The 13373-nt window shown below is 31.6% G+C and overlaps 1 protein-coding gene across 1 annotated transcript in view; it reads right to left on the bottom strand.

Annotated features, from left to right (window-relative positions):
* Window positions 1–13373, bottom strand: part of LOC144844555 (A disintegrin and metalloproteinase with thrombospondin motifs 3-like) — a 29081-nt gene that overhangs the window by 15193 nt on the left and 515 nt on the right. Inside the window, exons 2-4 of the mRNA XM_078701511.1 lie at window positions 6730–6784; window positions 1776–2167; window positions 1420–1564 (exon numbers count right to left, since the gene is read on the bottom strand). Of these exons, the coding sequence (XP_078557637.1) occupies window positions 1420–1564; window positions 1776–2167; window positions 6730–6784 (592 nt within the window). The remainder of the gene's footprint in view (window positions 1–1419; window positions 1565–1775; window positions 2168–6729; window positions 6785–13373) is intronic.

Here is a 13373-nt window from a genome sequence, read left to right as displayed (position 1 = left end):
GTTATAATTTTAGCCGACAATTGTAAAATACCGTGTGTAGTGCCTCTATTTCATAGTTGTTTTTTTTTTATTATCCATTCGTAGACCTTCGGCAATAATAATTATCTTGTAGGTTAGCTTGATGAATGTAATTTAGTGTATAGCAAATATTCTTTTCGTTTACAAGGAATTTGAAAAGTATTTACGTCATTTATTCATGTTATTAAACTCTGTCTACACTATCAGACTTTATGTGACAAAAATGTGATGTGCCCATATATGGACATGATCATGTCATATCACTACCATATCTGGACATATCACTACCATATTTAGGCACATCACACTTTTTTGTCAAACTAGTTTAATAGTGTAGACAAAGCTTTACACGTAATTTCGTGTGACAAAATGCTTTTCGTATTTCCAATGGTTACATACTATGGGTTGGCCTCCCTTAAAATACGAAGCATTAGCTTTTAATGATAATTGTAAAAACAATATAGATAACAGTATTATCATTTCAGATTTTTTAGATTAGGATTCGTTACCTCGGTTCACTGGTGTTCAATAACAAACACACTCTATGGATAACCTTCAATTGTATGGGATATCATTTATTTCCTTAATACATTTAACTTATCATACATACTTTACTTGACATTTTACCAAACCTTATAGGCCTAGTACATGTGATCATGCATTATTAGAACGTGTATACAACGCATTGATCAGCATAATTTCCCATGACTTATTAATGGATTTATTACATGTTATAGTCAGCATGAGGTAGTGGTGTTGAATTCCCTCATGTTTATAGCGATTAATAAAAATGTACAGAGGTTAAATAGTGTGAATAGTTAAAATTAAAAAAAAAAGAAGATATTTGACATAATTTTAGTTTTAGTGTATGCCTATAAAATAATAGACTTTTGGAAAGTGTTTTTATACTGTAGAAACCATTCCTATTAAGGGAACACGTTTGCCTGTGGAACAAACGAGAGGAAATAATATACTTCAACACTAGGAACAACACATATTGAAGGAGTAACCATATATTCAGGTAGCATCTCTATTCAGGGACATCCCTATACTTTCTCATTATATCAAAGAATTATCTGTGTAGTGTGCGGGTGGATTTAGGTTTAGTTGAGTGACACTAATGACTTTTTTTCGGTTTTCTCTCATGGTTATAGTTACGTATCGTTAGTTAAGCGTGGTTCCCACTAGAACGCAACGCAACCTAACGCAGTGACGTATCGACGCAAGGTGCTGTATTGCGTAATCACAAGTGGGAACCGACGACGCAACAGTGCTGCAAAGTCGCAGGTTTGATTTCACGCAGGCGGGGGCAAACACAATTATCGGACGGGCATTTTCTTACATTGCGTAGGTTGCGTTACGTTACGTCGCTAGTGGGAACCACACTTTATTGCTACGTACCTAACGTTATACCATCTTGATCAGCCTGAGCAGATTCTTTAATATCTGATTTCTTATAAAACACGTGATACTGATCTTCTTCATGTCCATCGACATCCAACGGTTCGATGAGATGATGTTGTTTATCCATATAAATCCAACCCATCTAGTACATTAAATTGTGAAAATAAACTTGTTTTTGAGCCGCATTAATTTTATTAATTTATAAAGAGATAATCATGCAGATTGAAAATTAAGAGAGCTAGTAAAAGTTGAAACTGTTGGTTTGAAATCTATTGTGTTATAGTTGTTTGACAGCAAACATGAAAGATTATTAAATGTGCTAACTTTATATTGGGTTTAGAAAATGTACCTACCATGCCATTGCAAATACTAATTGAAACTCGGGAATGTTGATCGCCAGGTACGTTTCCATTAAAATGGCACTTTCTCCTCACAAGCTTAGATGACGAGGTACCATCTTCTCTGAAAATGTTAACTTTAGTTCCAGGTACAACCAACCGGTCATTTCCAGTTACATTTAAAACTAACTCCTCTTCGTGCCTGGTAGAATTTAGGTTGAAATGAAATTGTTCAAACTCTTCAACGTCACGTGGTTTACGCTTTTTAAGTTTACCAGTAACTTTTTTGTACTCATGTTTTCCTCTTTTAAATTCAGCATTTAATAATTTTGATATATATTTTCCCTCTGACGTTGATCGGTAAGGTTTGATTATTAAGTAGTCTCGTAGTTGTGAGTTTAAAATCGCTGAAAGATAAGATAAGTATTTTTCGCAAGTAAAAATCATTATGCGGAAACAATTAGATGGCAATATAAAACATTTACAGCAAGTTATCAAATTATGTACTTCAAATAAAAATGTTGTATGCTTTCAGTGCACGTGACACATACATTCATAATAGTAAACAGTATATTCTAGACAACTTAATATTTGTAAAATATTGGCACATACTGCGCTCATAAATTAATACAGAACTGTAAATGACGCGGGGCAGATAAACAGAACAATAAAACAATCATGGTAACACCAAAATAAAGAGATATAATTCGACATTTCTACGTATTTGATCATTTGTTGAGAATCTGATGAGCTTATCCCACCCGTTTTGCATTTATACAGATTATCTACAACTGATTTACGTGTCACGTGCACTGAAAGCATACAACATTTTGACAGTGGTCAATTCAAATAAGATGACTCAAGCCAATCAAATTCTTTAAAATAATATCGATCGAATATTAAGTTTTTTAAGTTTAACCACTTGTTTTTGTCTGAAATTATACAGTGGTAATAATAACATTATCAAAACGTTTTATCATTTATTATTTTATTGTCTTAAAAGACCAAAATGTACCAAGAAAGACCACAATTGCTTCCATCTACTTATTATGTTAAAATAAAATCGTATCAAAATGTTATGCTTATATTATTGCATATTTTGTTGACAAACGTTGAATGTTTTATACACGCTTAACAGAAAATAAATGTCAATTTGAAACAATACACCATCAGACATAAGTAATGTTGGTTAATTTTTTCATAGTCATTGACCTCTAACCTCTAACCATAAAGTTGAACAGAGAAATGAAAGTTGAAAATTCATAAATCATTTATTTCGCAGGGCTTATGTTAAATTCAAATTTAAACAAGCACTCCAGGTTGGTACGGTAACGACAAGCATCAACACATTTAATATTTTAGCAACAACTTTTCCTGAATTCTTCATTCCAATTATTTACTCATATTTCGGTGATTTTAACCTATCAAATAAGGTATAAACCGACCTTTAGGCTAATCCTGATGTAGGCTATATGAAATATTAAATAAAGACAACATAGGTGTGTGCTCTTTCAATTAAATTCGGTTCTTTAAAAAGAAAACTTTGAAAAAATGACTAAAAACTCTTAACTCAAAACTGTAACCAATGTAGAAAATGTAGGATACATTTTAAAATAAATATTTATATAAGAACATCGGAAAGTTCAACAAACTATGAGAAACAATTGTATATGATAGCCACAGTTCAATTTCATGTTTGAAACATTGTGCCCCTTAAACGTACGTTTGTTTTGTAAGTGACCAGTTAAATAGAGTCTCAAAACCTTAAGGGGACCGAGATATAAGCACAACTCTGGTCTCAAGAGCACGATAATCATTCATTGTTTTTCTCAGAACTATCAACCTTATTTCAAAAATGTACTTTACGAAACTTTAAGCATGGAATTGGATGAGTATCAAGATATAGATGTTGAAAACAACATAACAAAAAAGAAAGAGCACGTAAGTTTGATTTTGCAGCATAGTTTGGATACATTCCATGCATGATCTATGCTATCTGAACTTGCCAGGTACGCAAAGCAACGCAACAGAGGTTGACTCGGAGTACAGCACGTGCCTCTGCTTTATACGTCCTTAGTCCAAGGGACTTCGACTCTTAATTCACAGGCAACAGAGGTTATGTTTGTGACAAACGGATAATATTATTATTCTAGGCTTGTGTTATGAGTATCGACTGCAAGGAATGGATAGATATGATGGAAAAGATAAGATTTATATCAGTGGCAATTCAGACATCTTCACAATCTACTCCTAATCGCAGAGCATTTTCAAAGTATATAGGTCTGGTAATTATAGAGGGATTTGGAAACACTTAAAGGGACATGTTAAAGGGCCTCATCGTAATAGTAAATTCACAACATAGTTACGCTTACTCCTTGTGTTTAAGACAATACATTTTAAGACAGAACATAATTATCTATGCAACAAGTTATAATAAATATAGAAAATTATCATTTATTAGTTAATATTCTTTTGTATTATTAATAATTAAAATTATGTATGATAATGCAATGTTTAGAATTTAAGTTGTCACGAATTATGACATGGAATACGACGGGAATTTTCAGGTAGGACTACTAGTTTAGAGTAGGTGTGTTGAGTGGTTAGTGAATGGGGTGGGGGTTGCAGCAAACAGGACATAAGGCTTAGATTTTAGATTTTGCAACCTGTAGGCCTAAGTCTTACTCAACACACTAACAAACGGTTATTATGAACCTAATTTGGGTGTGCCATCATCTAGGCCTTAGTCTCACAATAGATAATATAATTATGATCAAATGAAATGTCTCTATGTATAAAATAACTATCCTTTTTTGTAAGATTTTACACACATACAAATACCGATATATTTTTTTCCATTCAAAGTGACGCATTCGATAGTGAAAATAAAAACGCCAGATATACAGTCTACGGTATTATTGCGATTTGTCGTGTTTGGCTTTTTGAGCTCTATAATTCGATTTACATAATCCAACTAATTGTCTGTCGATTTCTGCACTCAACGTTCATAATGTAACTCGCCAACAAAAATTGATGTACGCATGCATTCTGTCAAATCATCTTCCGCACTTCGTGGCAATTTATGTTTTTAAGAGAATGTCACAATTATGGTTCCCTCTGAGAGATCATAATAATATTAAATATTTCAGTCTCTCGGGAGGAATTGAGGGGCGCTCACAAAAATTCATCTTCCTCTTTTCCTCTTAAGAAGTACTTTTCATCACGTTTGGACACATACTATACCGGTCGTTAAAATGTTGTTTTTAACTTCTATTTCTAAAAAATTGAAAATAATCTTATATTTTAAATAATAAATAGTAAAAGAACAATTTAAAAAAAACCCATTTATTTATAATCTAATTAAACATATTGAATTGTTCCTATCTTTGTTACTACTGAACACCTTCGGAAAAGTCCGTTTAACAGAGGTGTCCCCTGAATAGGGCGACGGGGGGTGGGAGGGGGGGGGGGAGTTACATTTTATATAATAGAGTACCAATTTAATAATACTAGAACTTATTTAGCACTTTACTTGAATTTGTGAACGAATGTGTGCCTTGGTGATAACATAATAATAATAATTATTATTATTATTATTTACAATAAAAAGTATAGGCCTATATATAATTGTTTTTTTTTCTGGAATGTTTCCCTATATTGGTAGGGGTATCCCAAATGAGGTGTATGCTAAGCTCTGTCTGCACTAGCAAACTAGTTTGACAAAACAATGTGATGTACCCAAATATGGTAGTGATATGACATCATCATGTCCATATATGGGCACATCACATGTTTTTGTCACATAAAGTTGGATAGTGTAGACAGAGCTTAAAAAACCGAGATAAAAAAACAGTAACTTCAATAAAACATGTGTGAATACAAATGCTATATGGAAATAAAATATATAGCACAGACGATTCATTTTCACTTGTGAACATGACTGAAGTACACAGTTCAAGTGATGTTTTTCTGGCACTTATGGAATTGAATTCTTGAATCAAAGGGAGTAATGACATTATATTAATGAATAATGTAGTTTAAAGTCCCTGAAGAATGACCGTTTTATTATCATTAAAAGGTTGTAGTTATAATATTATGTTTAATAGTTCCAAGTTAATGTCATCAACAACAATGACGTCATGAAATGTGGAAATAGATCCCATTGGCTGGGCGTTACAGTTCGTTGTACGCACCAGATATGGGAACAGTCTCCTCTCGCCTCTTGATACGACAGCCCTGGATATTTAGGCTTTACAGAAAACATTTTATAAATCAAGTTCACTACCTATCTAGAACCCATTTTTTAAATGAAATATTATAAACGTTTTATCCTTCTACATTATTTGCAAGATTTATAGTATTTACATTTTATGTAAATCTCTTATCGTAAATTAGTCATTTTTATCTGCAGAAAATTGTTTATAAAATACCTTAAATGGATATAAGAATCCTGGTTAAGCATAACCTGAAAACACATACGATTTTGTTTTTCATATAATTTAATTTAAATCCTTGGGGGAAGCATGCGGGTTATCGAAATGAGACATGTTAGTTAAATTGTCTACTGACAGGAGATTTCAAAATGATTGATTGCATCACATGGTATATCATCAAACATTTATATTTTATTTAAATACAGACTAAAGTTAGGCATATTCAAAATGTTTGAGTTTGATCCTATCAAGACGCAACCTAAGGGCGTACGCGAAACGTTATTTGACCAATCACAACAGTTTCGCGAATGATCCTTTGCTTTTTATTGGTCAAATGTTTTATTTAAGATGTACCTAAAAAGTGTTGTGATTCTTTACAAGGATTGCTTTAAATTAACTATTACTGTACGAACAAATGAACATGGTCAATTATCCACCAAATATCATTTATGAAATTCTCTCCATACTCACACAAACACACGCACATTTGAATTCTGTTTATCTTTTACTCATTATTGATCATTACAAATACTTACATTTTACTTGTTTTAGGTTCTTTTTCTTAGAGTTACTATTCTTCTTTCCTTCAATCTAGAATGACAATTATGTAATGTTTTATAGCACGTTAACTTCCATTTATTGAAATTGATTTTGATCAATGAATGAATGAATAAATCTAGTTTGAGTAAAGCACAGGTGGTGACTTTGAATAGCTGGTTGGTAACAAAGGGTAGTCGGTTATATATTGTGGCTGTTTACTCAGGTGGTCGCATACTACAGGTGGTCGGCTAGTAGCCGAAATGTACGACAGTGGTTACCTAACTTCTCGTCTATCTCGTCTTTATCAGACACATGCTATTTGCATAAATCAGAGGTGGTTACATTGTGAACATAAAATGTAATATTTAACAAAAGGAAAAAAATATTGAGATCAGAAATAATTAAAATTATCAAATAATTATTATCAGTAATAAGAAACATTCTTTAGTAAGGTAAGTTTCTCAAATAAATATTTTGTTGGGAGTTTTAGGCTTACTTTGGCTTTCACTTAACCTATCACACAGTAGGTTCTTGTTGACTGGCTAGATTTATTTAACCAGACATTGGGAATTAATTTTTAATTGGACATTGAACTTTCGGCTTCGTTTCTACAAACATCAGGGTGTTTTTTTTTTCTCTAAATAGCAAATCCACTATTTTACTTCAGATTAAAGTGTAAATGTGGGATACTTTTACTAATTTAAAAACATTTTAAAAAAAACCTGGTCATAACGCCTTCAAGTTGTTTTCAAGTCATAAATCAATGGGACAAATTTGTAATTGTTTATTTGTTTAGATCATCAATAATAATATTGATGATATTTGGTATTAATTTGAATTACACTGTATACATTACAATACAGCTGAGATTGGTTAGACGGGAGATTCGCTGTACACACAGCTCCTTGTTTGGCTAAACCGGCAGTTGATAAGGAGGTGAATTTCCTTCCACAGCTGGGCAGACGAAACGTGTCTATTAAATATAAGTGAATCCCATTTATCACAAACAAGTTAAACTACAACAATACAGTAATGTATTGTTTCTTGAATTGAATTGAATTGAATGTTTCGTTTCTGTAATGTTGTTATTTGCGCGGACTTTCTGGAAAAGCATGCCAGTGTAGAGAGAGCTATATTTCGCACTTTTCATAACGAAAACCCTTTTGCTATGTAATGTAAAATGATAACAACATTTAACAAACAACTTTCTACTAACAGGTTAGGTTGAGTTACTTTCTAACCCAATCTAAGTAGGATATATTATACTGGCCTGTTATGTATCAGTGATTATGACCGCCACAATAACTTGCTTTTATCGTAACCTTACAAATAATAAGGCGTAGGTAGATCTAATTAAACACAACGTCCACATTACATTACTCATTCAGCAACATTAAAATGTTATCAATTTACTAATACGCCGTACTGAATTATGAAGCATTATTTGTGAACATTCACAGAAGTTTATCATTAACATTAGGTCATGTTCACACACGTAATTAATTACATTCTAATCTTAAAACTATTATGGTTGAAGTTATAAGTGGAATATCACTCTCACTTCAGGACACCTATTCCGCAAAGATTTTAGACACATTAACTGTACAAAAATTATGACATAAACAAGAGTAATCAGTAATTTCTTAAAAAACTGTCGGAATGCAGTATTATATGCTAATTTATTTACATCAAAGCATTTTATTTTTTAAGAAACATTTTAAACGTTACTAATTATAATTAATATCATAGGGTTTATGCGGAATATATATTTTTTTATTTTTTCAATAACGTCGAACTGTGTAATTTCAAATTATTCATTTTATTGTACCTATAGGCAGTTTTGAGACAACTTCTTTGAGCTTATCCTCATGCATTATTATTATCAAATTGATATCACATATTGTATTCAAATTGTTATTATTATAAATGTTACTAAATAAATATAATATACCAACCGCATTTTATTTCAATCAATTAACAAATTAGAGTACACTTAGGCCTACTGTTTATTCTTTTAGTTTTAATGTTGATTTTTTCATAACTTTTCGGTGGCTTGAAAACATCAATATTTCTTTCACTTCTTAAACACAACACAAAATGACTAAACATCACTAATTTGATACACACAGATAATTCAAAATTGCCAAGCAATACGGTAAAATTTTGAAAAGCAGGTTTATGTCAATCAAAGTTGCGTGTGTGATTTTTAGTCGCGTGCGCGTGCAAACGCGACTCTACAGCTCACTATGTCGGTCGGTTGGTTGGTCGGTCGGTCGGTAAACACAAACTCAAATTTGCGCACGCGAAGGCAGCCATGTATATGGCCTTGTTAAATCTATCTTAAAAGTAGCAAACCTTTATTAGCTTATTTCACGACGATCCGCTGCTTCACCGTTGATGAAAAACAAACATTGTATACTCGGAACTAGCCTTTAATACACATATATCGGCTTCGGATAAAATAACCTAAATAGTTATTGAATATTGGTAACAATCAGGGTAATAGTGAAATGTTAAAACAATAAAACTATATACAACAAAAATGTAGGCCTACCATTGGGACATATTATTTGAAATGTGTAGTCTAGGCTTTCAGAGCCATGTTCTAATATGATATATCCGAAACATATAAAATTGAAATTAAGATGTTTATTATATTTTAAAGAAAGTGAAAACTTCAAACGTCATTTTCAGTGTTATTTATAAACATTTTTTTCAACTTTTAACCTTTAACTTAATATTAAATAATCACAAATTAAGTAAATAAATTTGCGTTCAAAATATCAATAAGAAACTACTACTGTACTTAATTCGTATTATTCATAGACGCAAATTTCGAACGTCTGTAATGTATTAATTTTCACTTAAACACAGCGGGTCATGGTAATTTGGTGTTATTACTTATTGAGTTCTTAGGAGGTGTCTAATAAGTAGTGAATTAGCCACAGTTGGTAAACAACTCTGATATTTTAGCCAAAAAAAACTAAAATGCTAAAATATGAATTGTGTTAAAAATTGTATATGCTAAAATGATTAAGCTTAAGAAATGAATATGCTAGAATATGATTATGTTAAGAAATGGATATGCTAAAATATGAATTGTGTTTAAGAAATGTAGGGTAAAATGATTATGTTAAGAAATGAATATGTTTAAGAAAATAAATAAGTGAATGTGTTAAGAACCTAACATTTTAAGAGATGTACTGTATATGTTAAGTTATGAATATTATGAAATGAATATATTTTTAGTAGGCCTAATAAAAGGAAAAAAACCTCTTGATATTTTATTTTTTACTACACTATACCCGTGCTACATGTTCATAACTAATACTTTATAATTACGCCACAATATTAATAATAATAATAATGTATAGGCCTATTTTATGTTTTAAAATGTTCTGTTTTTTTCTAAAGAACTTGACTTTGAGTCTAACAAATGATGCATGTATCATTTCGAAAATTTACTACAAAAAATAGATAGTGACAGTGCATTATCAGGGGAAATACAAATTGTAATAATAACAATTATAACAAAATATCTAGTTGATATGTTTCTATGTGATCGAAAATAAGATTTACTGATATCTCTGGTTTCTTTGTATTTTTTATTTCATACAGCATCCAAAAGCAAGAAACTCACCAATGAAGAAAGATAGAAGTCCATGGATAAACTAAAATATCGGGCTTACAAACGTAACATGAGTTACAACTCTGCCTCTATGTCAGGATTAAACCCCTGCATATTGGGATTGGAAGGTAAGCACATAAACGAACCATTAAAATGAAAGGACGGATAATTATTTGTCTATTTCATTATGTAAGAAAGAGAAAAAAGACAAATATCTTGTATATACTGTAGTATACGTAATAGACAGACAAGTCATGACATCTAAATTTCGTTTGCAATCTCTGTCTTAATTTTAAAACGAGTACCTTTTTATCCGATCATTACATCTCGCTGAACTCAAAACTGATCAGCACATCTGTCAGTCATTGAATAAACTATAGAAATAAAGTCATAAAACGTACTTTTCTTTCATTCCAATTTCCCTTTGGCACAAACTTTCTTCATAATACTAAGGTTACATTTAAGTTTATGCTATTTATATAAACTAAAAAAAACATACAATTTGGGTATGTATAATTTATATTCATACACTATTATGTATAAGTTATAATCATACACCTTTTAGTATACTTAATTAATTTAACCTGTATAGCAGTTTAACTTAAGGACTATGTTTTCTTATATATATTGAGCAAACGTTCAGAATATAATTTTTTCTAGGCATAGGCATATAATAACTATAAACATGTTCAACTAAAAACGAAAACCTATATCATTTTTTTAACTGGCATCTGTTACATTTATTTGATGGTAAATGTGTCTCTAATGATTAACATACTAATTTACTTTCGTTATATTAACCATAGCAGCATCAGAAAGAAACCATGGGCATATTTTAAGAATATTATTTCTGAAACATGTGATTCGACTTAATGTGGAACAGATTTGAACACATCAACCGTGTTTATATACCTGTATTATTAGATTTTAACATTTTGAAACAAAGGCTTTAGACCACTTCAAATTAGTAGACTAGACGATAAGATGAAACGTCTGTTTGCTGAATCTGGGGATTGCGCTCATATTCAACGTTGCGTTGCATTGTTAAATCGAAAGTTAACTGGTTTAAAAATAAGCCTGTATCTTATGCTTACGCTTAGGCATATAGTAGTAAAGGTATTTTCTTGTGTTGTATCATGTCTTGCGACAATAAACAGCCTGAAGTATCGTATCTGCTGACGACTAACCAGTTATTTCAAAACATGCGTATTGCCTGAGTCTCTTAATTACCATACGAGAAAAGAACAATGTAAAGCAAACCATCTTGTGAGTATTTCCACATTTTGTTTAACTCACTATATTATCAGACTTCCGTGATTTCATTAACCAATTATCGCTTTCTTTGGTGGTTACATGTTAATGGTAATATGATAAATAACACCTAGATTCATAGTCATTTGATTGGAAGATCGTGGGCCATAGCCTCGTGAAAATAGAGCATTTTATCAAATGACAATATTATTTTCACCATGTAGCTGTATAGCTTGGTGGTTGACTTGCTTGCCTTCCAATCCCAATGTCCAGGGTTCAATCCTGACCTAGTGCCAGGTTGTAACGACACGACTCTTTCAACTCCACTACCTGAGCCTCAAATGATATCTAGTTCATAAGCACGACAAATTATAAACAAAAGTGTATCCATCTGTAATTGACGAGTTGCTCGTTATTTGATGCGTATGAAATAAAACAAATAAATAAGAAAGAACAAGGCCAACGGCCATACGTCGCGTGCTAAAACGCATAGTGATACCGGACCGACAGACAGACCGACAGACCGACAGACCGACCGACCGACATAGTGAACTATAGAGTCAACTTTTGAAATTATTTGCACCATCGCACTCATTAAACATTCATTATTTTTTATCTTACAATGGGGTCTTACAATTTTCCTCTTCCGTGGTATTCTTTAATATTTTGTTTTTAACAAAGTGATTGAACTGATGAACTGGATAGCATGGAAGCAATTCATTATCAAACGTATTAACAACAATTAGTCAATCACAGGAAACGTACTTAAAGATCATCTACATAAACACAAGTTGTTAGTATAACAAGTCTTTGGGAGTGGAGTTTGCCTGTATACAATATTGTAAAAACATCTTAAAACTTATCAAAAACAAAGAATTTGTCCAAATCGTATCAATATAAGGTTACCATGTGTGGAATAATGTATTGAATATAAAATGTTAGGGTTGTCATATTTTAATCATACTTAACAGTAGAAGGATATACTTATTTTAGTCTGAAAACTATAATTGAGATACTTAAAGCATTAGAAGTATTGAAGGCTGTGATATTAATATTAATAGATATGCTAATATACATTACTAATTATAATAATAATTTTTTTTTAAAGTGAAAAAAATCTTTAAATATTTTGTTGAGAACGATAAATTATTTAAGTTAGTGTAGGATTAACTGGTTGGGATTAATGTTTTGAAGTTTAAACAAACCTTTAGCAATACATACAACGTTTGAATATTCCTGTTATTCTTCAATCTAGGCCTAGACTTTCTTCAATCTAGGCCTAGACTTTAACAATGTCAATCAAATGGAAGACCCAGGAAAGAGCGTAATTCGTTTTCCCGGGGCATGATCTTCCCGGTAAGCTTTTGCATTTAAAAAAATAAGCCATGGAAAATGAAAACAATAACATCTAGCAAGATTGAATTCACCTTCGGATAAAAAAAAATGCAATCGTATCACTTGATCTCGTATCATACAATAGCATTGCGATACGATGCAATGCAATATCACATCGAAAACGTCTTTCCACGTGGAACTCAATCAGTTCCGTGATGATATGTATCGGAAATAATTCATTATTAAATAAATGGTAGTAAAAAGGATGTGATGATGGAGTATGTATGTTGCTAATTATCATAAATATGTAATGTTTGTCGCATACAAATTATTACTAATTGACCACAACAGGGTGGAATAGAAGGATTTCTCTTACGATTTTAGGCATGGCAACATTTCGAGAATGTACCGGTACACAAGTATAGT

The sequence above is a fragment of the Antedon bifida genome, chromosome 6, assembly GCF_963402885.1.
Source record: "Antedon bifida chromosome 6, ecAntBifi1.1, whole genome shotgun sequence".
Taxonomy (NCBI): domain Eukaryota; kingdom Metazoa; phylum Echinodermata; class Crinoidea; order Comatulida; family Antedonidae; genus Antedon; species Antedon bifida.
Note: the sequence above shows the minus strand (reverse complement) of the source record. Positions and strands in the feature narration are given on the sequence as shown.